This window comes from Apus apus, chromosome 18 (assembly GCF_020740795.1).
Source record: "Apus apus isolate bApuApu2 chromosome 18, bApuApu2.pri.cur, whole genome shotgun sequence".
Classification (NCBI taxonomy): domain Eukaryota; kingdom Metazoa; phylum Chordata; class Aves; order Apodiformes; family Apodidae; genus Apus; species Apus apus.
In genome coordinates, this window is record NC_067299.1 from 6756912 (window position 1) to 6783152 (window position 26241).

Here is a 26241-nt window from a genome sequence, read left to right on the forward strand (position 1 = left end):
TCATAGGATGCTGCAGGCAGCCCCGGCATCCTCGGAGTGGTCACAGTTGTGAACGTCCCAGCGGATGTGGGAGCAGCGCAGCAGCGAGGGCTCGTGGCCCTTGCACTTGAGGTTGTCAAGGAAGATGTAGCCCGTGCCCTGCCCGTAGCGTGCCTCCCCCCAGGCTGCCAGGGCGTGCCCACAGCCCAGCTGCCTGCACACCACCTTGGCATCCCGAAGGTCCCAGGCGTCGTCACACACCGTCCCCCACTGGGACAGGTAGAACATCTCCACCCGCCCCTCGCACCGGTGGCTGCCGTTCACCAGGCGCAGGGAACCTGTGGAGGGGATGGGGTGAAGCAGCCCCTGCCCACCCCAGGACCCCTCGGGCTGGGTCCTCAGGGCTGGGGGAGAAAAGGCCCTTCCCGGACAGGTTGGCCCCAGGGCAAGAAGAGCCGCGGTCTCTCCGAGGCTGGGCAGATGTTTGCTGTGTCTCACACCTCCACCGCTGCCTCCGTGCAGGCAGGAGCACAAGGGGGTGCCCAGGGGCAGGTGTTTGAGCTGGGGCTGATCCCCAGGGCAACGCAGCAGATGTTCAGGTTGAAGGAGCAGACAATAATCTCTGCTCCTGGCTCAGCCCTGTTAGTCCATCCTCTCCTCTCCCCGCTGAGGTCAATCACTTCCTCTCCCCACCGAGGTGCATCCCTTCATCTCCCCACCAAGGATCCATCCCTTCCTCTGCCTGGACCAGCCTTGGAGGTACCAGGAGAGGCCATGGTTTAACAGTACCACCAAGCATGGCTTTTCCCCCTCCTGTAGGCTGCTCCAGGTCAGTGCTTCAAGCACTGCTAAAGCCATTGGCCTCTGCCCAAGCTGCCTCTGATTCCACCCTGCGCTGGTGCAGAGGGTCCCCAGGGTTGGCACCATGTCCCTGGTGATACCTTGAGACCTACCATCCTTGGGACGGGTAGGGGCTGACGTGGTGGTCCTTGCAGTGGTTTCTTGGAAATGCTCTCCAGCATCCTCAGCACCTGGCATAGCAGGGAAGGGAAAAGTGACTCAGGAGACCCCTGAGTCCCCCAGGAGACCCCTGAGTCCCCCAGGCCGGGGTCAGAGCCCCCCAGCAGCGGTGTGGGGCTGGATCCAGGGGGGTGTGGGCTGGGATGTGTAGCTCCCAGGGAAGCCACAAGCAGAGAGCAGGGGCGGTTGCCACACTCCGCCCGTCACTGGTCACCGCTGCTGCTGTCCCCACATGGGCAGGAGGAACCCCAGGACCTCGGGACTCACATTCACCCCCCCCCCCCCCACTTCAGGGACCCCCTTCTTTCTCACGACCAACACGCTCACGGCTGAAATCCACCTGCAACCTCTGGCATTTCCCACCTTCCAGCAGGGGAGCACCGGGCAGTCACCCCCGAATCCCATCCCCTCCTCTCCCACGGGAGACCCTCGGGCAGCGACCAGCCACCACCCGCCTCACTCCCCCCTCCCCTCACCTCGACAAATGACCCCGGCATCTTCGTGGTGGCCGCAGTTGTGCTGCCCCCAGCCCAGGTGGAAGCAGTCGGCCAGCCTGGCCTCCCCGCCGCCGCAGCCCACGTTATCCAGCAGGACGGGCCCGCTGCCGTACCCGAAAGAGCCCAGGACGGTGGCAGCCAGGGCCTGGCCACAGCCCAGCTCCCGACACACCACCTGGGCGTCCGGGAAATCCCAGTCGTCGTCGCAAACGGTGCCCCAGAGCCCCCCGTGCCGAACCTCCACCCGGCCGCGGCAGGTCCCGTTGCCGTTGGCCAGCCGGACCCCCCCGCCTGCGGGAACCGGGCACGGGTCATCCCCCCGCACCTGGGGGTCCCCTCGGGGGGGTGGGTGTAACGAGGGGGCAGTGCCTGGTGGTATGGGGTGAGCCCTAGGGGTGTGGGAGCAACCCCTCGGGGGCATGGGGTGAGAGCTTGGGAATGTGGGGTGAGCCCTGGAGACATGGGGTGAGCCCTGGGGACGTGGGGTGAGCACTGGGGATGTGGGGTGAGGCCTTGGGAACATGGGGTGAGACCTTGGGAACATGGGGTGAGCACTGGGGACGTGGGGTGAGGCCTTGGGAACATGGAGTGAGACCTTGGGAACATGGGGTGAGCACTGGGGACGTGGGGTGAGACCTTGGGAACATGGGGTGAGCACTGGGGACGTGGGGTGAGGCCTTGGGAACATGGAGTGAGAGCTTGGGAACATGGGGTGAGCACTGGGGATGTGGGGTGAGACCTTGGGAACATGGGGTGAGACCTTGGGAACATAGGGTGAGCACTGGGGATGTAGGGTGAGGTCTTGGGAACATGGGGTGAGACCTTGGGAACACGGGGTGAGCACTGGGGATGTGGGGTGAGGTCTTGGGGACATGGGGTGAGACCTTGGGAATATGGGGTGAGACCCCGGGGACATGGGAGCAACCCCCTGAGGGTGTGGGGAGAGACCTTGGGGTATGGGGTAACCCCTGGGGACATGGGGTGAGACCTTGGAGTTATGGGGTGAGACCTTGGAATGATGAGGTGAGCCCCTGGGGATGTGGGGTTATCCCAGGGGGAAGAATTCCCTGGGGTGCTCCTGGGGCCATAAGGGAGCCCTGGGGAGTTGGGGGACATCCTGAGGACAAGGGTTCCTTGTCCCTGACAAGGGACACTTACTTTCCTGCTCAACAGTGAGGAGGGCGGTGGTGACCACCTCGGTGGCCTGGGAGGGCTGGTCTCCACTGTCTGTCACTGCTGGGATAAGCATGGGGACATGTGGGCATTGGTGGGGGGAACATCTCCAGCACCCACCACCCCCAATCTGCCTGCTGCCAGGGGTCTCCAGCACAGAGGTGGCCCCTTGGCAAGCTTCTGCCATGGGTAATGTGTGTCCACCACCCCCCCCCAAGCCTCACCCATAGGTTGTGGGATGTCAGGGTGACCATGCTGGGGCCACAGAGAGCACAGAGGGCACAGTTGCCCCCCCTCCCCCCCAAGGAGCCCTCAGCCCCAGCTACAGCACAAGGTGGCCGCTGACCTCCTACCTGTGGCTGTGGCAGTGAGTGTCTCTTCATAGTCCAGGGCCACCGAGGTGGTGAAGGACGTGATGGTGGATGTGTCCAGCCCTGTGGTGACACAGAGGGACAGGGGTGACAGATGGGAGGAGCTGCAAAGCCGTGAATTGCTGGCTGCTCCAAGATGGAGATGGACCATGTCCACCCACACGTCCCTGCTGCCCACGTGCTGTGCTTCTCCACCCTGATCCTCCACTGAGGTCCCACCTGCAGCACCAAGGAGTCCCAACACATACCTGGGAGGTTTAGCTGGCAAGGTTCCTTAGCTCTAAAGCTTTGTTATTCCCCTGCCCCACCAAGCAAGGGACATCCATGGTGGTGCCATTGGCTCCATGCCTGGGCAAGGTTCCAGAGAGGACAGGGATGTTTAGGAAGAAAGGACCAGCCTGAAAAAATTGTCCCTTTTCTCCTGCATCATCAGCCCCTTTGCTTAGTGCTAGTGGGAAAGGGAATCCTGGGATCAGGAGGGAATTCTTAATGTCATAAAAGCTAAAAAGAAAACTGGGGAGGAGGGACATTTTACAAGGGCAGGGAGTGCCAGGACAAGGGGGAATGGCCTTCAACTGGAAGAGAGAAGATTCAGGTCAGATATTTAGAAGAAATTCTTGGCTGTGAGGGTGGTGAGACCCTGGCCCAGGTTGCCCAGGGAAGCTGTGGCTGCCCCATCCCTGGCAGTGTTGAAGGGCAGGTTGGATGGGGCTTGGAGCAACCTGGGCTGGTGGGAGGTGTCCCTGCCCATGCAGGGGGGTTGGATCTGGATGATCTTCCAGGTGCCTCCCAACCCAAACCAGTCTGAGATGCCACCACGAGGCTCTGTCCCCCCACCTGTGCAGATGACCCCGGCGTCCTCGTGGTGGCCACAGTTATGGATGCCCCAGCCCAGGCTGTAGCAGGCAGAGAGGAAAGGCTCGTTGCCCTCGCAGTTGACGTTGTCCAGGAGGATACGTCCCGTGCCGTAGCCGAAGTAGGCGTTGCTCTTGAAGTCCAGGGCCTGGCCACAGCCCACCTGCTTGCAGACCACGCTGGCGTCGCTCAGCCCCCAGTCGTCGTCGCAGACCGTGCCCCAGTTACCCCGGTAGAAGATCTCCACCCGGCCCTGGCAGGTGTCAGGCCCGCTCACCAGGCGGATGGTGCCGTCACCTGAGGGTGGTGGCACGTGGTGAGAAGGGCTGGAGCTGGCAGTGCCCACCGGGGGGTGGAAAACGGGTGAGAAACTGCTGGGAGGGGAATGTGAGGCCAGGGGAGGACGTGGAGATGATCCAAGGGTTGGAGCAGCTCTGCTCTGGAGACAGGGTGGGAGAGTTGGGGTGGACAGCCTGGAGAAGAGAAGGCTCCAGGGAGACCTGAGAGCACCTTCCAGGGCCTGAAGGGGCTCCAGGAAAGCTGGGGGAGGAATTTTTACAGGGGCATGGAGTGACAGGATGAGGGGTAGTGACTTTAAACTGGAGATTGAGGTGAGACATGAGGAGGAAAGTCTTCCCTGTGAGGGTGGTGAGACCCTGGCCCAGGCTGCCCAGGGAAGCTGTGGCTGCCCCATCCCTGGCAGTGTTGAAGGGCAGGTTGGATGGGGCTTGGAGCAGCCTGGGCTGGTGGGAGGTGTCCCTGCCCATGCAGGGGGGTTGGATCTGGATGATCTTGAAGGTCCCTTCCAACCCAAACTAGTCCGTGATTCTATCACTCTATGGTAGCCTTGGTGACCCTCAGGGATGGGGGTTGGCACCAAGATGGGGCTCTGCCCCTGAGGGACAGCAGGTGGGTGGGAGGGTGGGGGGAGCTGCTCTGTACCAGCCCTCAGCCAGGACAGACCCCTGCTTACTTTCCCCATCCTGTACTGAGGCCGTGAGGGTCCTGCTGGTTGGTCCTTCACTGGCTTGGGTGGGTGAGAACTCTGAAAAGGGAAGTGGAGAGAGGACATCCATCACTGCCCACAGCAAGACCTCCTGAAGCCATCTCCCCTCTGGGCCACCAGCCCTGCAGGCTGCTGGCACCACAGGAAACCAGAGGGCTTCCACCAAACCAGCCCTCATGGGGCAAGAAGGAAGGGTTTGCTGCCCCACCACCCTGCCCCTTAAAGCTTCCATCTGGTGTGGGTGGGAACAACTTTCCTAGGGGTCTTGTGTTTGGCTCACACCCCTGCATCTCCTCTGAGAGCCACCCCAGAGCATCTCCTGCTCTTCTTTACCAACCAAGCCACTGAAACCTGATGGCTGAAGCCATCAGACCCAGACCCACCACTCTGCCCTCAGACCTACCTCCCCACCTCCTCCTTCTGTCCTTCCACCTCTCCTCTCCAGCAGTGCCTCGATTCAAGGTTCCTGCTCAATCCATCACCTCCTTTCTCTGGTTGCTCATGGTCCAACCCCACCACCCAACCTCACATCCCTCCCTTTCCAAGTCCCTGCAGGACACAGGGGTTCATGGAGCAGCTGTAGCCATGGCTGAGCTCCAGGTCTGCACAGCCTCACGTTTCTGGGTGGGTGATGGGTGGCTGAGGAGCAAAACCCAAGGTAGATGTGCAGGAGGGATGTGTAGGGTACGTAGGGGTTGGGATGGAGCTGTCCCACTTTCACTTGCCACTTCAGATGCTTTCAACTTGCTGTTCTCACCTCTAGGAACATTTCCTACTGACGAGCTCAGCAGTTTAAGGACAGACAAGTCCAAAGGGGAAAGAGGCAGCTGGGCAGGGGCTGACTCAGAGGTGGGAACGTGGGTGGGCTTGTGCTCTTTCTCCAGAGATGGTGCTGGAGAAGGTTGCAAAGTCCCTGAGCTGGGATGGGCAACACAGAGCAAGCTGGTCACCCTATGGAGCACCAGCATGCTGAGTTGGGAGATGGCCTGGATTGGGGACAGGGGTGGAGAAAGGCTGCAGAGGAGGTTTGGCTGATCCAGGCTCAGAAGAACAGGCTCTGAGATATGACTCTTGGGCTCCCTCAAGGCATCTTGCTGCCCAGAAAACCAACCATATCCAGGGCTGCATCACCAGCAGCATGACCAGCAGGTCAAGGGAGGGGATTCTCCCTCTCTTCTTCTCTCTGGTGAGACCTCCCCTGCTGTACTGGGTCCAGTTCTGGTGCCCCCAACACAGGAAGGACATGGAGCTGTTGGAGTGGGTCCAGAGAAGGCCATGAAGATGATCAGAGGGCACGGATTGATAGGACAAGGGGTAATTGTCTTAAACTGGGAGAGGGGAGATTCAGGTTAGACATTAGGAAGAAATTCTTCACTGTGAGGGGGGTGAGACCCTGGCCCAGGTTGCCCAGAGAAGCTGTGGCTGCCCCGTCCCTGGAAGTGTTGAAGGGCAGGTTGGATGGGGCTTGGAGCAGCCTGGGCTGGTGGGAGGTGTCCCTGCCCATGCAGGGGGTTGGAACTGGGTGATTTTTAAGGTTCCTTCCAACCCAAACCAGCCTGTCACCTGCAGGGCTTGCAGCACCACCCCTGAGGAACCCAACCCCATTACCATTGCAGATGACGGCCACGTCCTCATAGTGGTAGCAGTTGTGGATGCCCCAGCCGTGGCTCCAGCACTCGCTCAAGGCTGCTTCCCATCCCTTGCAGTCCACGTTGTCCAAGAAGATGGGTCCAGTCCCTTGGCCAAAGGTCATGGCAGCTGGCAGCGTGATGGCGTGGCCACAGCCCAGCTGGCGACACACCACGTTGGCATCCACGATGTCCCAGTCATCATCACAGACTGTCCCCCAGGAGCCGTTGTAGAGGATCTCCACCCGCCCCTGGCACCGGCTGGGCCCGTTGGAGAGACGTATCTCTGGAAGGATGGGCAGAGAGAGGTTCCTCAGCAGGCAACGAGCCCACCCAAGGGTCAGGAGGTGACAAACACCCAGTGGGTGTCACAGGGTGGGTGTGAGCCCTCTCTGCACCAAATCTCTGCTCCTTAAAGGCAGTGGGGACCCTTTGCTGCAGCTCAAGGCAGCTGTTGGCTTGGTGCCACCCGCCTGATGGTGGGACTTGGGCTTCTCTTCATCTGCAGGAAGCAGCAGTCATGAAGACTCAACAGATCTCAGTACATCGACCAGATGCACCATCATCCCCAGGGTCTTGCCTGTTAGTGACCTGGGCCATAACCCCGTGGGAGAAGAGGAAGGTGAACACGTGGCATCACGTGATGGGTGACAAGTGACAAGATGCAATTAGCAAATTCTTGTTAGCCTCAACCTCCAGAGCTGGTCCCAGGTGGGAGCTGGTGGGATAGAGATGCTCTCCCAAGCTACTGGTGGTGGGGAACAGACATGTGAGGGCCCCTGGCCTGTCACATCAAGGGAGTTATTTGCTTGGGTGTGACAAAAGGTGCAGGGACAAGGACACCCCGGGGGGTGGCAAAATTCCCCTCTCGGGATAATAAGCAGGAAAGGGACAATCAAGAATCTCCATTTCCTTTCTGTAAAAGAAGTTCAGCTTTTTGTGGCTGCTTTTTCTGTTCAAACCCCGATCGGTTTCCTTTTTGAAATTCTCCAAACCCTGTTTTCTCTCCCCAAAAAAGAGCGTTTTTCAACCATGAAAGTTCCCAGAGAAGAGTGACTTGGAGAGGAGAATCTCACCTGGGAACGGCGCCAGCGCCGGCTCGGAGGTGTCACCTGCAAGGGAGAGGAGAAGGGATCAGGTCTCACCAGTGTCCCCACGGTGAGCCCAAGAGTGACATCAGGAGATGATGGCAGCAGGGATGTCCATGGCTGCGTCTCAGGGACATTCCTGGCTCCTTTCCTGGCTTGCCGTGGGCCCCAGGCAGCTCCATCACCCTCCCGCCCCATGGAAAGCTTGAGATGGAACAGAGGAACAACCAGTCCTGTGTGGCACAGGAAACCTGCTGAAGATCTCCTGGTGGAAGAGACAGCACTGGGCATCCCTCTGTGCATTTGAAGTGGGCTTGTTCCTTCTTTTTGTTCCCAACAAATCCACTTTTTGCCACCTCTGCACTTATCAAGGCATCTGTTGATGGGATGCAGCCACCCTAGGGGATGGAAACACGGAGTCCCACCTTGCCAAAGACAGGACAGGGAAGGACACAGCAGCCTGTGGGCTGGGGAACAGAAGGGAGCTAACTCACATCACCTTTGGCCCCCAAAATGGGGACACCTGAGGCTTGATAGGAAGAGCTTTTGATCCAGGTTTGTGTTGGGTTTTGACACCTGGGCCAACCCCCTGCTGAACAAGCAGCGGATGAAAAGGACGACGTTAAAGATTCAATATTCATCTCCCTTTACATCCAAATCAAAGCTCTGAAATATTCATTTGAGAGTATCCCCCAGCAAAGTCAAGAGAAACCTCAAAGAAAAGGATGCCTGGTTTGTCTCCGTTAATGAGGAACAGTTGGAAACTGGCATTTTTTGAGACCAGAGATGGAGCCCTTCACATCTCTGGGATCCAGCTTCACAAATCCAGAAGGGAAGAGGAAACATCATCCCTCTCCAGGCACAGTGATAAACACAACCACCAACTGGAGGACAAGTTGCCCTTCATTAGCTGTGCCCGTCCGTGAAGAGAAGTGGGAACCACCAGGGGCTGGGGGGGGAGAACATGGAAGCTCCAGCTGAGGGGTGGGAACTGTACAAACTCATTTAATCCAATTAAAGTGTCTGACTACCCCTTAATTGCTGCTTTCTGCCTGGCTTTGTCTTGGCAGGGTTTTGCTGAGGAGGGAAGGTCCTACCAACTGTAACTGCACTGAGAAAGTCCCACCAGGATAAGGACTTGTGTGGACCCCCATCCAAGGAAGAGCAGGAATGGCTCTTTCCAGTTGGATTTCAATGATTCCCAGCCTGGCTGGACACTCCTGCCAGGAGTGACTTGGAAGTGATGTCCTCAGAGGACGGGTGCTCATCCCACCCATTGCCTGGGCAGGTCCCATCAGCCCCTTCCCAGTGATGCTGCTGGTTCTGGGGATCAGACTTGCACTGTCCCCATCACCAGCAGCTGCCTGTTCCAGCATGGAAGCTGAACCTGGATCAGCAGGGAAGGGCAACGGGGCTGGGGAAGGGGCTGGAGCACAAGTGTGAGGAGCAGCTGAGGGAGCTGGGGGTGTCCAGCCTGGAGACCAGGAGGTGAGGGGAGACCTGCTGGCTCTGCAGCTGCCTGAGGGGAGGTTGGAGCCAGGGGGGTTGGGCTCCTCTTCCAAGGAACAAGTGATAGAACCAGAGGAAAGGGGCTCAAGTTGCACCAGGGGAGGTTGAGATTGGCTATTAGGAACAATTTCTTCCTGGCAAGGGCTGTCAGGCCCTGGCCCAGGCTGCCCAGGGCAGGGGGAGAGTCCCCACCCCTGGAGGGGTTTCCAAGCCCTGGAGATGGTGCTGAGGGACATGGGGCAGTGGTGGCCTTGGCAGGGCTGGGTGAACGTTGGACTGGATGATCTGAAAGTTTTTGTCCAGCCAAAACGATTCAATGATTTGATGATTCTATGTCCACACACAGGTCATGGTGGGAGGTAAGAGCTGAACGTGCTCCCTCCATCCCTGTGCATCCTCAATGCCAGCTGGGACATCATGACATTCCCTCTCATCGTTCTTCTGCCCAGGAATCTAAGGCCAGGAGGGAGACTGGGGGTGCCTAAAATGACCCCATCCTGCCACACCACACAGGAGCTCACCGGTGGGGCTGAGGAGGAGGAGGAGCAGGGCTGGCATCAGGGAGAGAGGCAGCATCCTTGATGTCCTGCTGTCCCACTCTGTGCCGTGATCCTCCCACACACAGGTGTCCAGAGGAAGTTGTCTCTGGAATATGCAGACAGCAAGGTTAGTGGTGATGGCCAGGAGAGCTTTTGCCCTACCAAGGGCCATGCAAGACCTGCAAACAAGTCCCTGCTCTGCACTTGCTGGAGCAGAGGCCAGGAACCACAGGAGAACTAACTCAGGTTGGATTTATAGAGAAGAGGGGGCATTTTTTTTGAGTGGGAAGATGAAGCTGCAGGGCCACATCCCACCCAGGAGACAAAATTGGGAGTAGGGAGAGCCTCAGGACTGGGTGGTTGAAGGTGCAGAAGGACCCTCCAGACACTGGAGTGCTGAACTTTAGAGCTCTCATCCAAGGTCTGCAGCACTTGAGCTACCAAAGTGCCCCATCCAGTGCTTTATGCTCATCTTTCTTCGTCACCCTGTGATGAATTAATGCACCCAAGGGTTCTCCTGGCCAGATGTCATTCCCGGCCACCCACGACCCCCAAGACCCCCACACTAGCCACCCAACAAGACACCCTACCCCCTCATCTGGTATGTTCCCAGGGGCTTTACCCTGAGGCCCCCGTGGTCTCTGCTCTTCATCATCCCGTGGCAGAAAAGCAGGGAAAGGCATTTCTGTGGGAAGACAGACTTTTCTGGGGTCTGACAGGACAACCTCGTCCTCCTGGGGGATGGAGATGCCAACTCCACCAGGACAAGATGGGAAGCAAATGGGAATGTCAGGCAGCAAACAAGGAAGAGAGGAAGGATTGTGAGATGCCATTTGCTGCTCCCATCAGAAATGACCTCCAAAGTGGGTGGACTTCTAGCTCTGTTTCACTTGCACCCTGTTGGGGAGCAGAGTGGGAGCTGTTCCTCCTCTTCCTAACACCTCTGGGAAGCCAGACCAAGGTCCCAGTTGTCCCAGCAGCAGGGGACAGCAGCACTGGGACACGGTGTGTGCTGGTGGAGGAGTGCCATCATGAGGATGCTTTCACACAGCAGCTCTACAGCCAGGCTGTGAGTCTCAGCCACACAGAGCCCTCAAATCAGTCCCTCCCCCAGGCACAACATGTCCTGAGGAGGTGGACACCGACTGCTGCAGCTTGGGGCATCTACTGGTGGTCAGAAACTTGGGAAAGGGTGTGAAAATTCACCCTATCGGTGACCAACCACCACCCCCCTCATGGAAAACCCTCCTCCAGCCTTTTGCTGCTCCTGCTTTTCCTGGCGTGGAGGCAGAGGGTGGGAAGAGCTCCCAGGTGGGACCATGTGCAGTGTCCACCCAGCCAAGGACCCTCAAGACCACAAGCTGGGTGGGCTCCCAAGCCTCCAGGGTGAGAGACAATGGTAGACCAGTGTGCACCAGTAAGGGGTGATGGCAGCAGAGGTGCCAGGATGGAGCCACCACGGGTGGGATACAGCCCCATTACACCTCCCTGCCCTCACCACCCCACTCCTGCTGACCCAGCCTCGGGAGGAGACCCGCCAGCAGGCAGATGGCTTGGTGACTGGGGCTGAAAATCAATCTACTCCCCGAGGTGGAGCCTCTCAATACTCCATTCATCCCTCCTGCAGCACGGAATAATGTCTCCTTTTGTCCTCCCTGCGCTCCGGTGGGGCAGGGCTGACAGATTCCCCCTCCACCACCCTGCCCTGGCCAAACCCCCTCACCATGTCCTGCTCTCGGGGACATTGTCATCCCTGGCAGCTTTTGTGCCTGAGCCAGCACGTTCTTGCTCCCTGGCAGGGCAGCAACAGGCATTAACTGCTGCCATGCTGTGCCACGGCCCACCCCAAAACCAGGTAAAACCCCCTTTTCCTTCTCCTTGGGTGCTTTTCCACCTGCTTCTCCACCCACATCCAAACTCTCGGGGTTCAGTGGCAAACTGAGCCCCCTTCCCTTGCATCAGGATGGGGGCTTGAGGCCCTTTGAGGATGCCTGTAGATGAAAAGCTGCTTCTAAGCCATAATAACAAGCATGATAAGCATTGCGGCTGCAGCAGGGAGCAGTGTCCTTCTGGAAGGGGTGAGGGGGTTCCCAAAGTGTCTTCAGGCCAAGGTCTGCGGAGCTATGAAGTGTCCTGTAAAACATCCCCCAGCCATGCACCCGATGGAGGAAGCAGCATTCCTGGTGCTGGTGCCCCCTCCAGCACAAGCCCTGGTCACTGCATCAGGGCAGGCTGATGGGGCCGGAGCAGGGCCCTAACGTGGGGCACAGAACCCCCCAGTTTTCACCCCAAATAACATGCACCCCAGTGGACACACTGTGCCTGGCCAGCTCTTTGCCTTCTGTGAAAACTCCCTCTTCCCACCTGGAGATAAGACCCCACAGGTCCCTTTGGCCCCTTTTGATTCCCTTTTGGTCCCCTTTGGCCATGCTTTTGTCCTCTTTGGTCCTTTTTGGCCACCCTCTGGTCCCCTTTCATCCCTCTTTAGTCCCCTTCAGTCCTTCTTTGGTCCCCCTTTGGTCTCCCTTTAGTCCCCCTTGGTCCCTTGGCCACAGCTGGACCAACCCCCCTTGCTCTCTAACTGTCACCTCTTCCACTTTTCAATTATTCAAACAACTTCCTGAGAAATCACAGCCTTCCAGTCACCACCACCCCAGCAGATCATTATTTATAATTACCACACTGGCCAAAAAAAAGAAAAGAGCATCATAAAATCCACATACCTGTTTGGTATTTTCTTTCCAGTATAAAGGTGGTTATATTGAATCCCAGAAATAAATATTCCCTTTTGAAGCAAAGAGCTGGCTCGTTAGTTCGGGAAAAAAAATCAAAATAAACATAAAAAGAAGTGTTGAAATGAATATTCCCAGGAGTGAGGTGATGGGGGTAAGGCAGGATTTATTATCTTTTTCAATCTCTAGGTGAGGTGTTGTTTGGTAAAATGTAAAAAAGAATAAGTAAGAATAAAGAAGGAAGAGGGAAAGGATCTCATCCATCAACCAAACAGCTCCAGCCACTCATCTCTTCACACCTTTGGTGGCTGTTTCTGGCCAGGTTCTAGCACGGGACAGCAGCTCTGCACCCCATCCCGGGGCAGGTCATCCCGAGAGGACAGGAGAAAGAAAGGGAGGAGAAGGAAGAAGAGGAGGAAGAAGGAGGAAGGGAGGGAAGAGCTCTAAGGAGCCATGGCAGGGAGGGAATGGCTCGGGTTTCAAGGAGGCAGGAAGGGACGCAGCCCAAAAAAAATCGGGTGCTGGTCACGCCTCGGGGGAAGGGAGAAGCTGTTGCAGAGGATTTGGGCTTTTCAGCTCCTTCCCACCTCCCTCCTCGGCTGTCTGAGTGCCCACCTGGAGAGGATGCCAGCAAGAGCCACCTGGCTGGAAATATTCCTCCGGATGCCTCCTGCCGGAGCCAGCAGCGGGATGCAGAGGGAGGGGACAGTCCCAAGCCTGGGGACTTCTTGCTGGGGCCCCACTCCTCCTGCAAGCCGTGGTCCTCCCTGCCTGCTCTTGGGCAAGGCATTGCCTTGAGAGGTCCTTTTTTTTTCCCCCAAGGATTTTCCTGCCTGATGGGCTGATGTCTGCTGAGGACATCAGAGAGACCTGCACGTCCTTGTGGTGGGGGATGCCCATGTCCCAGGGCTGGAAACCTTTCCCATCCATCTCCGTTACTTCATCTGCTACATTCATGTTGTTTCCTTCAGCTCCCGACCAGAGCATCTCTATTTTCAGAGGAAACACTGAAGCTTTTTTAACCAGTCCAGCCTTTAAACCACCCTTGCCATGGACAGCCTGACGACCTCAGCCTCTTGGGTCCCAGCAGCCTTGAAGGCAATGGAAAAAGGACCCCTAAGCGGCCTGATAGTCCCAATTTTGTGAATTCTTAAGCTCCCCAGCGACTTTAGGAGCCTGGTGTGCTTTTGGCTTTGTGTTCAAAAAACACATCGACAGGATTCCTACCCCTGAGCTCACGGGGGGGTGGGGGGCAGCGGTTCCCTCTTGGCTCTTGCTGCTGCGTTTGCTCTTACACAAAGCCCAGACCCTCAAATGCCCTTAAACACCCTTAAACACCCTTAAACGCCCCGGGTTTTGTGTTGGAACCCAGGACAAAGCAGGTTCTGGCTACAACTGTGGCTTTACTGTCTTGTAGGGATTCAATAATTAGCAAGCAAAGCGTTTGCTTTTTTATTTCCCAGGAGGGGGGAAGTTCTAATAAGCCGGTTGGGAAACGGCACGTTTCAAAGGTGTCTTTTTTTCAGTCTGTTTTGCCCAAACCTCAACCAGCTCCCCGGGGTCCTGGCTAGCTGCCAGAGCCCTAGGGCTGGAAACCTTCAACTCCAGCATCCATTCCCATCCACACCAGGAATGTCACCCTCCCTAAGTGCAAGGAGGGGGTGAGGCCAGCAAGCCCTGAAGATGTTCTCCACCCTGGTCGTGATTTCTCAGGCTCTTTTTTTGGCTTGGCAGCCTGAGGATTTTGGGCTTCCACTGCTCTGAGGAGCAGCAAACACAGCCAGCCTTATTCAAGGAGCAGCCACAACATCAGAAAGGCTAATTATAACATTCCACAGGGCTGTTCTTTTGTTCGCCAGGGAGGAGAAAAAATAAAAGCAGCAGCTCTTCTTGTCCTTCTCTATGGTCCTGCTGCCTGGTCGCTCGGGGACATCACTGATGCTCAGGGGTGAGTGGTTTTGGGGGGAGTCAGGGCTGAGTAGGGTGGTGCCCGTGTCCACTGACAGTGCCACGAGCAGCTTCCTTGGGTGGGGGGCAGCTCCAGCAGCTCCCAGTAAATCTCTTTTCTGGCAGCAGCTCAGTCCTGGCTGGGAACTGGGGGCAGCCAGTCGTTCAGAAGCCTGCAGGGGGGAAAGAAAAAATTAAAAATAAAATGAAAAATAGGCTTCCTTTCTCACATAGCTGGGAAAACACAGGGGGGAGAGAGAAACTGGTGTGTACCTGTTATGCCAGGAAATTGCCATTTCCCATTGCCAGGGAAGATGTTGGCAATTTAGAAGAAGGGCCTGGTGTGATCTAAAAAAGCCACAAGCTGAAACAAAAGGCATCTTTTTACTGGCAGGAGGGAAGAACTGAGCTGTTCCTCAACACCAGTTGCTGCTGCAAACCAGCAGCCAGCTTAAAATGCAGGACAGGTTTCCCCTGCTGACTGCTGAGCTCCATCACCAGGTATTTACTGGTTTCCTTCCCACTGCCACCTGTGCTTCAGGGAAACCTGGCATCGAGGATACCTGGGATGGAGTCTGACCTCCTTCCATGCCTTCTTCTGCTCCTCCTGCTGCTCTGGGGCAGCCAGGTGGGACCTGGCAAGGTGGAATCCCAGGAAAGAAGCTCTCACACCCCAAACCAGCCAGCATCCAGCAGCTGTAGGAGGAGGGAGAGGGAGGGAAAGGCATCAGAACAGTGGGAGACCATTTCAGTTCCCCTCTCCTGCTGCAGCTGAGGTCTCACCACACCTCTGTGCTACTTGGTGACCCAAGCACTAATTTTAAGGTATTTTCTGGCAGCTGGGAAGCTCCAAAGGAAGGGCAGGGCTGCGGAAAGAGCAGCTGCAGCACCCACCCCCTCCCCAGACAAAATCCCCTTTGTTCCTCCCTGTAATCCATTTCCTGACCAACCAGGTGCTGCAGAAACCAGGTGAGAAAGAGCAGCCCAAGGACATGGTGCTGACAGGAGGATCTGCAGAGGGCAGCTGGCCTGGACCACTGGCTCTGGTGGCATCCAGAGCTGCAGAGGAGTAGCTGTGGTCCTTAGAGGGGAAAAAAGGGATGGAAAACAGGGCACTGAGCCCCCTTGGTTGGTCACAGTAGCAAAGGGCACAGCTGTGACTCCCTTTTCTGGGTCCCCTCTCATTATCTCTCTGGGGTGCAGCTTCACCCCACCCTGGGCTTCTGGCAGTGGGGTCCTGTGGGGCAACAGCCCTTTATGTATGACCTGCCCGTCAGGATGAGCACCTGGTGGTGACTTCTTTGCCAGCACTGGGGAATGCAGGCAGCTCTTCTGCTGAAGCTCTGCTGGTGCTGGAGGGGGCTGCTGCAGCCATAGCTTAAGGGCTTGAAATAGCAGCACGGAATCACAGACCAGTTTGTGTTGGAAGGGACCTTAAAGATCATAAGGTTCCAACCCCCTGCATGGGCAGGGACACCTCCCACCAGCCCAGGTTGCTCCAAGCCCCATCCAACCTGCCCTTCAACACTGCCAGGGATGGGGCAGCCACAGCTTCCCAGGGCAACCTGTGCCAGGGTCTCACCACCCTCACAGTGAAGAATTTCTTCCTAATGTCCAACCTCAAGCTCCCCTCTTCCAGTTTAAAGCCATTACCCCTCATCCCATCCCTCCCTGCCCTTCTCAAAAGCCCCTCCCCAGCTTTCCTGCAGCCCCTTCAGGTAGGGGGAGGTGGTCTAAGGTCTCCCTGGATAAATAAAGCCCCAGAGAACTCAAACTCTGCTGAAGTGATTGAGATGCAGTGACTTGCGTGGGGACAGGCAGGGGGAGGAGACAGACGGGGTAGACATTGCTGTGTAGGAACCTGTGCAGGATGGAGGTGGCTGTGTCCAAGCCTGGAGCTGAAAATCATAGAATAGTAGGGGTTGGAAGGGACCTTTAAAGGTCCATCTAATCCAGGCTGATGCAGAAAAGCTCCGGAGGGCTGGATCGGCTGCCACACGGCTGAGCGTGCACTAGGTGGCAACGCATCTTCAGGGAGCAAGGCTCGAGGGAGCTCGGAAAGGGCTTGGAAGGAGAGAGAAGCTCCCGCGGCTCCAGCCCCGGGGACCTGCCCGTCCCGGGGGTCAAGGCCATGAGCAAAGCGGGAGAGAGGCAGGGCAGGTAGAGTGATGTTTGTAATCAGCACTAATCACCGAGGGAAGGCTGGCCAGTGTGGAGAGGTGAGCAGACAGTTGGGATCAGGGGATATTTAATGCCCGTCAAACTCTGCAGCCACACAGATCAGGATCTGGTCCCAGCAGGGCTTGACGAAGCCTGCCCAGCTCTTTTTCAGGCTTGGGTGCAGCAGGGTAGAAAGGGAAAAAAAATCTTCACGTTGCTCTTCAGTTCGTTATTCCAGCTGCAGGAGACAGGAATTCCAAGCACCTGAGTTGTAAATGTGAAGTTTATTGCTTAAACAGACACATTACAAGCAGGCTATCAATCACCTTTGGCAATTATTAGTACCTTGTGAGTATTTTGAATTATAATGTGTGACAACCTCATCCATCCTGGAAGAGAAACCCACGGGCATTTGCACACATGGCTGAGCTGCAGGGAGACAGAGCTCTGGAGGAGTTTTGCTGCAGCTGCAATGGTTATGTGCTCAGCTCTGTAGATTCTCTGGGAGTAGAAAATCAACCCCTCTCTAAGCTCAGGAAAGGTGAGTCTCCTGAATTTAACCCAGGAAGCAGAGTTTTAAAACATCCCTCCCTGCCTACGGTGTAAACCTGGTTCTACATGTTTTGTTTTGCTTTCATTATGGAGTCTAAGAATAATGTACTTTGATTTTTAGAAGACTTTCGGAGCCCTTCTGGAGCAGGTGTATCACAGCATATTATGGGTGAATCAGTACTAGAGGGTGTAAAGTCCAGGGAAGATGAAAATGATTTTATAAGGACTGGTGAGTGTTTCCTGCTTATGAAATATCTTGGTGGTGCTTTGTTCTGTAGCTGCTGAGCACCCAACGAGGGGAAAAACCCGGGTGGGGTCTGACCTACCTCTAACCCAGTGTTAAGAAGTAATTTGCCTCCCCTCAAGGTGCTCTAGAAGTCATGTTTAATTGCATCATTTCATCTTTAAATACACACACAAAGGGGTCTGACCAGGATGAAGCAAGCAGCTGGCAGGAAGCAGTGCTCTGTTGCTGGAGGTATCTGTGGCACACGGGCATAATATTTACCAGTCCTCACCCTGTGCTCCAACAAGGACCAGGGCAATCATCCCCAGGGGTTTGTTGCTGATTTGCACGAATGTAAATGAAGCCGAGAATAACTCTCCTCGAGGAGCTGAGCAACTGATCAGTCCTCAGTTGAATCTTGCTCTGGGTGGTTCCAGCCCCCTCGGAGCCACTTCCAAAAAGCCAAAAAGCAGCCCCCACAGACACGTCCAGTCGTTAAGCTTCGTTAGGGGCTGCATCTCTCGTGAGATGTTGATGTGGTGGGCTCTGCTGAGCCACGGGGACAGAGGCAGTGACACGGGGGGGGGTGGGGGTATGTCTGGTGTTTCTCTGCAAGGGGCAATTTCCATCTCCTGGACCCAGAAATATTACAGAAGGGGTAGCAGGAGGAGACCCCAGTGCCGGGGGGGAAACCACAGCCCGTAGGCAGCTCCAGCGGGGCACCCCTGGAGGGATGTCACAGCGGCGCAGACGTGGTGCTGAGGGGCGTGGGTGGCCTTGGCAGGGCTGGGGTACCCGAGCTCTTCTCCATATTCACCCCGTGTCGTTCCTCCTCCCACCCCCCCCGCGTCCCCCTCTCCCCCTCTCCCGGGATCACCCGCCGTTACCCGCCCAGGCCACGCCCCTTCCACGATAACCACGCCCATTTTATCTCAGACCACGCCCATTTTTATACTCATCTCCATATCTGACCCCGCCCCCTTATCCTGGCCCCGCCCCCCGCTCGCCACCCCCCAAGGCGGCCGCGCGCGCATGCGCAGTGCTTCCCGGCGGGCCGGGCCGGCGGAGCGGCCGGCGGGACCGGGCTGAGGGGACGCGGCGGGGCCGGGCGGAGGAGAGAGAGCGCCGGGCCCCGGCACCCAGGTGAGGGGCTCGGCAGCGCGGAGGCGGAGGCTGGGCAGCGCCGGCAGACCCTTCTCCGTCAGGGGGGGGGTCTCCCCGGGGCAGCCGGGGCTGCGAGCGGCCGGTACTGACGCGCGGCCCAGCCCTGTCCCTGCCCGGGCCGCCTCAGGCCTCTGGGAGCAGGCGGAGGGGCCGGCCGGTAGTTGGGCCTTCTCTAGCGGGCCGGGAGGCTGTGCCCGTCCCCTGGGGCCGGGGCGGTGGGACGCGGGTCCCCTGGCACCAGGCCCCGGCCTCTCCTTGGCTCCCCAGGGGGGGTCGGTGCCCGCAGGACGCTGTTCCCCAGCACCTGCGGGGCCCGGGGGCCTGCCCTGAGGGGGTCTAACCCTGGCGTTGGGAGCGGGGGTGAAGCCAGAAGGACCGGAGTGGGTCTGTGGGGGTTGCCCAGGCTGGGCTGGAGCCCCTCGGGGGGCCGGGCCGGCCCTGAGCCACCAGCTCCTTCGGAGGACTCGCCTTTGCCCTTCCCGGCGGTCCGGCTGAAAGCAGGGAGCATCCCACCTGGTGCTGCTGCTGCTCTGAGCTTTCCGGGAGCCGAGGGAACCCTCCAGGTCTTGCCAGGGTTGCACTCCCACCTGTAAATGGTCTCCCCACAAGTAAGTGATCTGCTTCGGTGCCCAGAAGGGCTCTGGAGAGAGTTGGGTTTGGTGGGATCCTGTATCCAGGTGGACCTGCTCTCTCCTCACTGCCTCAGCTTTCCTCTTCATTCGTGCCTGGAATAAACCAGGCCATCTGTATTTTCTCCTCCAAAGGGAACTGTCTTGAAGCTTGTTTTGAGTGGAAGGAGTCCAGGTTTGGAGCATTGGAGTTTTATCTCTCCTGTTCTTTTGACTGTCAACCCAGCCACCTTGCTCTGTGACCGTCAGTGGTGGCTGGAAGAAAGCAGGGCTGTGTCAAGGGCAGATGGATCTGCTTGGCTGGATTTATTAATTCACCCTCCCCTCTGTCTACCTCCTTGCTCTGTTCTTAGCCCAGGGTTGCTGCCAGCTGCATGCTCATCAGTGCTGGGTGCTCCTGTAGGGAAAAACGTGCTTGGATGTGAGTTATCTCCTGGTCAGAAGTGCAGGTCAGCTGGTGGGGAGGCCCTGGTGGGGTGCTTTGGGGTCAGGATGGCACAGGCCACCTGTGGCACTGCCCAGGGTTGTGGGCTCAGTACAGTCCTGCTGCCTCCCTGTGCTTTGTGTGCTCTTCTAATCCCTGTGTCATCTTTCCCATGGGCTCTTTGCAGCCCTTCCAGTCCCATCTCTCATGCAGTGTTAGTGGTGCTTAACAAATCCCTCCTGGGCACCCTCTTTTCTGAGCCACCTGCTGAAAAATCTCCATTTTACCAATCTGGTGGGGGGGTTTATTTATTTATTTTCATGCAGACCAGCTCAAGGGCTTCTTGGCCTTTTTCCTTTCCAGGTGCAAGCTAGCATAGCATTTAAACCTTTATCGATGCTGGCAATTTCAGTTCAGAAACTTACAAAGGGATTTGGCATTTTTAGAACTAATCTCAGACCCATGAATTTTAAGATCCTGCATTTTAAGCAAAAGAAACTTCTGCTTTCTGGAAGTAGAACAGGTTTGAGAAATAAACATGTCTTTCAAATGCTTAAATTCCCATCTGCCCCTCCCCAGCTTTCTCACCACCATTTACTGGAGCTTGAGGAGCAGGGAGTGAATCTGTTAGGAAGCACAACTGTGAAATACACCCAGTTCTTTTCCTGTCCAAGTCTCTAATTAAAGGCATGTGGGCAAACGCTTCAGAGGTGGTGCTGGGGTGTGAAGATCCAGCCAAGCAAATCCCAATTCAAGATCTGAGCCTGAGTTACCTCCTAAGAGGAGGGCAGTTGGATGGAGTTTGCACTTCAAGTAGTTGGGTTTTGTTTTCCTTTGGGGCAAGGTGCCCACAGGATTTCTAACTGGAGTCAGGGCTGAATAAACACAGCTTTTAGGGCCTGGCGTGACTTTTAGCTTTTCAAGGCACTTTTCAAGCTCAGAGTGAAGTGGGATTTTAGCAAAGATGTGTAGCTGCTCCCTCTGGGCTGTGAGTCTGACCAGGACAGAGTCAGGAGCTGGTGCAGCTGAAGAGCTGCTGCAGCTGAAGAGCTGCTGCTCACATCCCAAACTTGGTGCTGGTGGAGGGGGATGTGCAGTGCCCCCCAAGCCACAGCCAGATCTCTCCATACAGCTCAGCCTGCCCCAAACCCTTTCTGCTTCAGTGCAACACACCCAGCAACCCCAGGGGGTGGGCTGAGACCTCTACAAGCAGCTCTTGCACCGAGTTTCTCAGCTTTTAATATTTGTGTGCTGCTGAAATCGTGGAGAGGGGAAAGGAACTGCAAATTCAGGACTTTCCTTTCTCTTGTTTGCCTTAATTCGGGGACTGGTGTCATTTTGGCTTCCTGAAGTTCTCCCGCATTCCTCACTTCCCAATCCATGCAAACAGCTGCTGGCTCCAGAAGGGAGGACTGGCAGGAGGCTGAAATACACCCTTTGCTTTTCCTCTGGACCTGCAGTCCTAGTGCAGGCAGGAAATATTTTTCCATTTTGATGGAGAAGTGACTGTCAGAGCACGCGGTGCTCACATGCAGCTGGTCCGGGCAACTTTGCTTCTGTGTGGTCCGGGGTTTAACCCTCACTGCCATCCAAGGGGGTGAGCAGGAGACTTTTGTCACCAGGGCAGTGTCACAGAGAGAGGAAGGTGGTACGTGACAGAGGTGGCGTTGGGTGCTCTTCTGCTGGGACACCTTCTTTTTCCCATTTCCTGCTGCTGCGTTTCAAAAAGGAAGGAAAAGAAATCAATGGCTCCCTCCAAAGAGCCTCCCTCTGCTCTCCTGCTCTGCTTGGGGCTGTAGGATGTTCAGATGAATGTTTGGTAACAACAGTTTTTTTTTTGGGAAAAAAGGTGTTTGCTCTTTGTTTGGAGCTCAGAGAACCTGCTGCAGGTGCATGGCCTCATGGGGGATTTGTCTCACTGGTGGACATGCTGGTGGTCCATGAGGAGGAGGTGGGTTGGTGTGAAACCTGCCGTAAAATGAATTAACAGAGGCAGGTGTTGGGTTTAATACCTTGAGTTTGGATTTGCTGGTTTGAGCAGTAAAATAACTGTCCTTGATGCATTAGAGGAGGGTGAATTACATCTCAAGGTCAGTTGCAGAGATCAGGGTCTTCTGTTGGTGATCTGGAGCAGTTTGTCACCAACACCAGGCGATCTGGGGGTGTTCTGTAAAAAATCTCAGAGCAGCTCATGAGCTCATTTACACTGAGTTCCTGGAGAAGGTGTTGCTTTCCTCTTAAAAAATGCAGACGTGTGGGTGTGTCTGTTCTTCGCTCGCTCTCTTTCCAGTTCTTTTTTAAGCCAGCAAGCCCCACCAGCATGATGGATGGGATGCTCCACAGAGCGTGGGATCTTCCCCCATCCAGCAGCAGGGATGTCATTCTCCATGCAGATGGCATCTTCCAGTGGAAGCCACCCACTGCTGCTCTGCCTCTTGGGAGACCTGAACTTTTCCATTAGCTGAGCAAGAAGCTCGTAGCTCCCTGCTGGCACTTAAGCAAGTGATGGATGATGTGAGACCTTAAGAGGGGGGAAGTGAATTTATTTTAAAACAAAAATGAATTCTGCTCATTTGCAGTCATACCCACCTGCTCATGAGGTGGGATCTCCAGTGGTCTGTCTGGCATTTGGGCATTGAGACATGTGTCCAGGTGGTCTGGGCATCAATCCTTGCAATGACACAGCAGACAAGGAATGTCAAATATCAGACCTTTGGTGTCTCTTGGACAGCTTGGTGGCCATGTGATGGCTTTGGGCCTGCTTTTTTACATCCCTTGGGGGCTATGAGTGATGGTGATGTTTTGTCTCTGCTCCCTGTCCCTTCTCTGTGTGTCATTAGGATTTACTCACTGCCCTTTGTGTCTTTATCTGGATGTCTTGAGGCTCCTACCCCGTTCTCTCCCAAATAATCTTTTAATGGTTAGAGTCTCTGGCTCCAGGCTTTGTTGATGCAGATTGTCCCTTGTTTCAAGCCTTGGCACACTTCTGAGCATCTGAACTTTGGTCAGGGCTTATGAATGTGCCCAGTGCAAAACAGCAGCAGCTCTAGACTGGTTTTGTCTGCAGTGACCGGTCACGTCTGGGGCTGCAAATCATAAGAAGCTGAGTCTCTCCAAAGACTTTTTGCTCTAAATTAGCAAGAAAAGTTGCTAACACTGTCAGGAGTGGGTAGTGGCACCTCATTTGCCCTTGGCCAGAGGGTTTTGAGGCCAATCCACTTCTCTGTGGTCTAAATGCATTGTGAGCATCATCTGTGAAAGGCTGAGCTTGTTTCCCTCTCTTAACCAGCCCGTGTGGTACGGATGTGGGGTGGGGTGGATTTGGGGCATCATCCTCAGCTCCGTGCGCTCTGTTTCCTGCTGCAGGTCCTGCAGAAGAAGATGGTGTAAGGCCAAGTGCAGCTGCCACTTCCAGTCCTGGCGTGCCCAGACCTCAGGGAGAGAGGAACATGGCAGCAGCTCAGGGAGCAGGAAGCAGCTCAGCCGGACCATCCGGACTCCCCAGCTCAGCCCCAGGGCACAGCAGCAATTCCACGGCAGTGGCGGTGTGGGAATGGCAGGATGAATTTGGCAGGTGGAGGCCCTACCGAGGGAACGTCTGCAGCTACATTGAGCAGGTTTTTCAGGCCTCTCAGCAGAAGGGCAGGCCTTCAGGATCAAGGCCTGTCAGCAGCATCCCTTTGGGACATGCAGATCCTGTCTTGGCCCCCTACGTCATCGACATCCAAACCTGGACGCAGTTCCGGCAGGATACAGGTAAGGCAGCTTCCCTGCCCGTGCTGGGCTTTTGATGAAGTGCTTGGAGATAAGAGGGACCTTGTGCTGCACAGGAGAGCCCTACAAAGCTCTGCTGGGCACGTCTTTGATGAATGGTCTGTCACAGAATCACAGGATGGTCAGGGCTGGAAGGGACCTCTGGAGATCATCCAGTCCAACCCCCCCTGCCAAAGCAGGATCTCCTAGAGCAGATCCCACAGGAACACATCCAGGTGGGTTTGGAATGTCTCCAGGGATGGAGACTCCACAATCTCCCTCGGCAGCCTGTCCCAGGGCTCTGTTACCCTCAGAGTAAAGAAGTATTTTCTCATATTCAGGTATTGCCCCTTGTCCTGTCACTGGGCACCACTGAGAAGTGTCTGGCCACATCCTGCTGACACCCCCTGTAGATATTTATAAACATTGATGAGATCCCTTCTCAGCCTCCCTTTCTCTAAGCTAAACAGACCCATATTTTCTCTCCTGGTGCTGTCTGCTGCCCAGCTATTAGCATATGAGGAATTCCATGTTGGCTGGTGTGGACCTGCCAGGTTGGTCTCCTAAGGAGCCTCCTCACGGGACCTGCGGAGCTCAGATCTCATGAGCCAGCACCCTCTGAGGAACTGCAGACTTTCTTCCTGCCCCCACCCACATCCATTCAAGACCACTCACATAAAAAGGCTCTTTTTAGGATTCAAACCCTCCCGTTTGCCTCCCTTGTTCCCTGTGGGGCTGGAGTGCCAGCTGCTTTCCCTTGGCACGCTGCCCTGTGCAAGCTGCTTCGCCGGAGCCCGCAGCCCCCGCACGCCGCCGTGGTGCTGCAGCACCACCTTCCCCACACTTGTGCTCTGCCAGGCTGGCTTGCTACCTCCCAGGGAGGAAAGAGGTAGGCTGAGCTTAATAGCAGGATTGAGACCTGATTTTGATTTCCCATCTCATCTCTCTTGGGGTCACTGAGGCTAGCAGCTCACAATCTACTGAGACGACTCCTACCCTCTTTTGCTCCAGATGTGCTGAGCAGCTGTAGCTTAGGGAGGGAGCAGGGGTGGAATGCATGCTCCTCATCTCTGGAAAATCCAGGGAGATCCCAAATTACACACCCTGAATGAATGGCTGCTTTGGAACATTCTTTGTGCATCAGTTTCCCCTTAGCCAACATTTTTCCCATCACCCTAGGATGCAGTCAAGCATGACCCCACGCTTTAGAGATGGGCAGTGTGCTGGTTTCTTGCCAGCTGAAGCAACAAGTGAGCAATATCTTGAATCAGCTGCACTATCAGGCAGTTTCTACAGGAAAGGGAAGTGGTTGTAGCAAATCCAAGTGGTCATCACAGCTGCATCCGTGATTTTATTCTGACCTGTTGACCTCGGGATTAGTTTCTCTAGTGGCATCCTGGGTGAGGAGCTTTTTTAGCTGGATGCCTTGGCAGATCTGCTCAGCATGGTCTGTTTGAGCACCTGGAAGGCCTCCTGAGGCTGTGGCTTCCAGCAATACAGCATGGACCACCAGAGCTGGCTCCAGTGGCTGCTTCTTTCTTGTTTTCTTCATGTTGAACTTGAGAAGGAACCTTCCAGCCTCTTGTCCTTTCAGCCAGTGCCCCAACACTTGAGTAGCAGTCCTGGGCTGTCCCATGTCATGAAATGTCACAGTTTGGTGAGGGTGAGCAGAGTGTCTTTGTATGTCAGATCTCTGCTCTCCTGTCACACTCCTTGGTAAATGGTGCTGGTGGCTTCTGCACAGCAGGGACATCTCTCTCCTGTAGAGTTATCCCTCTACAAAGGTCTTGTATCTCTTTAGACCTTCATGAAAGATCTCAAAACACCTAGCAAGTATTGTCCATCACAGAGTGGTTTGGAGTCTGTCATCTCTAAGGGAGAGCCCAATATAATTTGGGAAATGATGTTGCCTGGTGTGATCTCATCTTTCCTTGGATGAGATCTGTGGTTGACAAAAAGGCTGATTCCACTATCTGGCTCCCCTGCAGCATTCCCCACCAGTTGGGAGGGATGCTGATCAAATGGCCAGGTCTGTGAGCCTTCCTCCACAGGTACCTGTGTGCTCTGCCATGTGACTATTCCAAACACTCTCGTATCCCCTTTCAGTGGCCCAGTACTAAGCAAATCTTTTTCTCTCTGCAGGGCTCTGCCTTAAACCTAAACCCTACTGAGCCAGCAGCCAGCTGACCTTTGTTATGTGCTGGAGAGAGAATCTCTGCAGGAAACATCCCCATGAAAAAAAAAAATAAATCTTGAAACAGAGCAAAAAAAGTAGGCTGTTGTATTCTGCTCTTTAGCTGGTAGACAGACAAATAGGTCTTCAAAGGAAGCCAGGGAGAATAACAGGAAGCCAGTGTTAATGGGATCAGTGTCCCAACCACCAGGGAACAGCAGCTGTGCAGGGGGATCTGGTGGGCAGGATTAGCCCTGGGCTTCAGCTGCTGGTCGAGGCAGATTAGCTGGGAGTCAACGCAGGGGAGCAGCAGGAGCTGTCCTCTCACCACAGCTGTTTGCCCACCCTGGAGAGGAATGCCAGTTTCCCTGCCAGCCTGGGGGATGTTTTGCAAAAGCGTGGCCTTGTTACTGACTCCTAAAAGCTCTTCTGCCTGCTGCTGTTTCAAGATGTTAAAAATACAGGTTGCTTGCAAACTCCTCAAAGCCTCTCTGTGCTGCTTTTAGCTGCTCACCTGCCAACAAAGCAGGGGCAGCCTTGCTGATCTCTGAGATGTGTCCTGTGGGGCTTTCTGACACCTTGCTTTACCCATGGCAGTTCTCTTTCTCCTGGGAACAGGTTCCCTGCACTCCTCTCTAAATGTAGTAGTGCATTTCTCACCATCTCACTTCCAGCCCAGTCTCATCCCCAGCCCTCCTTCTGCTTAGGGGTTCATCCCTGTTGTTGCCCACCTGTTGAGGCCAGAAGTTACATGCTTCTCCAATTTGGCAGAACTTCCTTGCTGGATAGGAGCAGCCATTGCTGGAGTTTGCTCTT

General features: G+C 55.7%; 2 protein-coding genes across 3 annotated transcripts in view; one reads left to right on the forward strand and one right to left on the reverse strand.

Moving 5' to 3' along the window:
• Positions 1-10320, reverse strand: SSC4D (scavenger receptor cysteine rich family member with 4 domains). Its single transcript, XM_051636093.1, has 11 exons — positions 10288-10320; positions 9648-9771; positions 7606-7641; positions 6510-6815; positions 4869-4940; positions 3878-4192; positions 3023-3103; positions 2655-2732; positions 1476-1787; positions 933-1010; positions 1-317 (listed from the first exon to the last, which is right to left on the reverse strand). Exons 1-11 carry the CDS (start codon positions 10318-10320, stop codon positions 1-3), a joined length of 1752 nt encoding a protein of 583 aa, XP_051492053.1.
• Positions 10321-18344: 8024 nt separating this feature from the next.
• Positions 18345-26241, forward strand: part of DTX2 (deltex E3 ubiquitin ligase 2) — a 35556-nt gene continuing 27659 nt past the window's right edge. For both annotated transcript variants that reach the window (XM_051635924.1, XM_051635925.1), the window contains exons 1-2: positions 18345-18425; positions 22866-23255. In XM_051635924.1, coding sequence (XP_051491884.1) covers positions 22949-23255 — 307 coding nt within the window. In that variant the 5' untranslated portion in view covers positions 18345-18425; positions 22866-22948. The remainder of the gene's footprint in view (positions 18426-22865; positions 23256-26241) is intronic.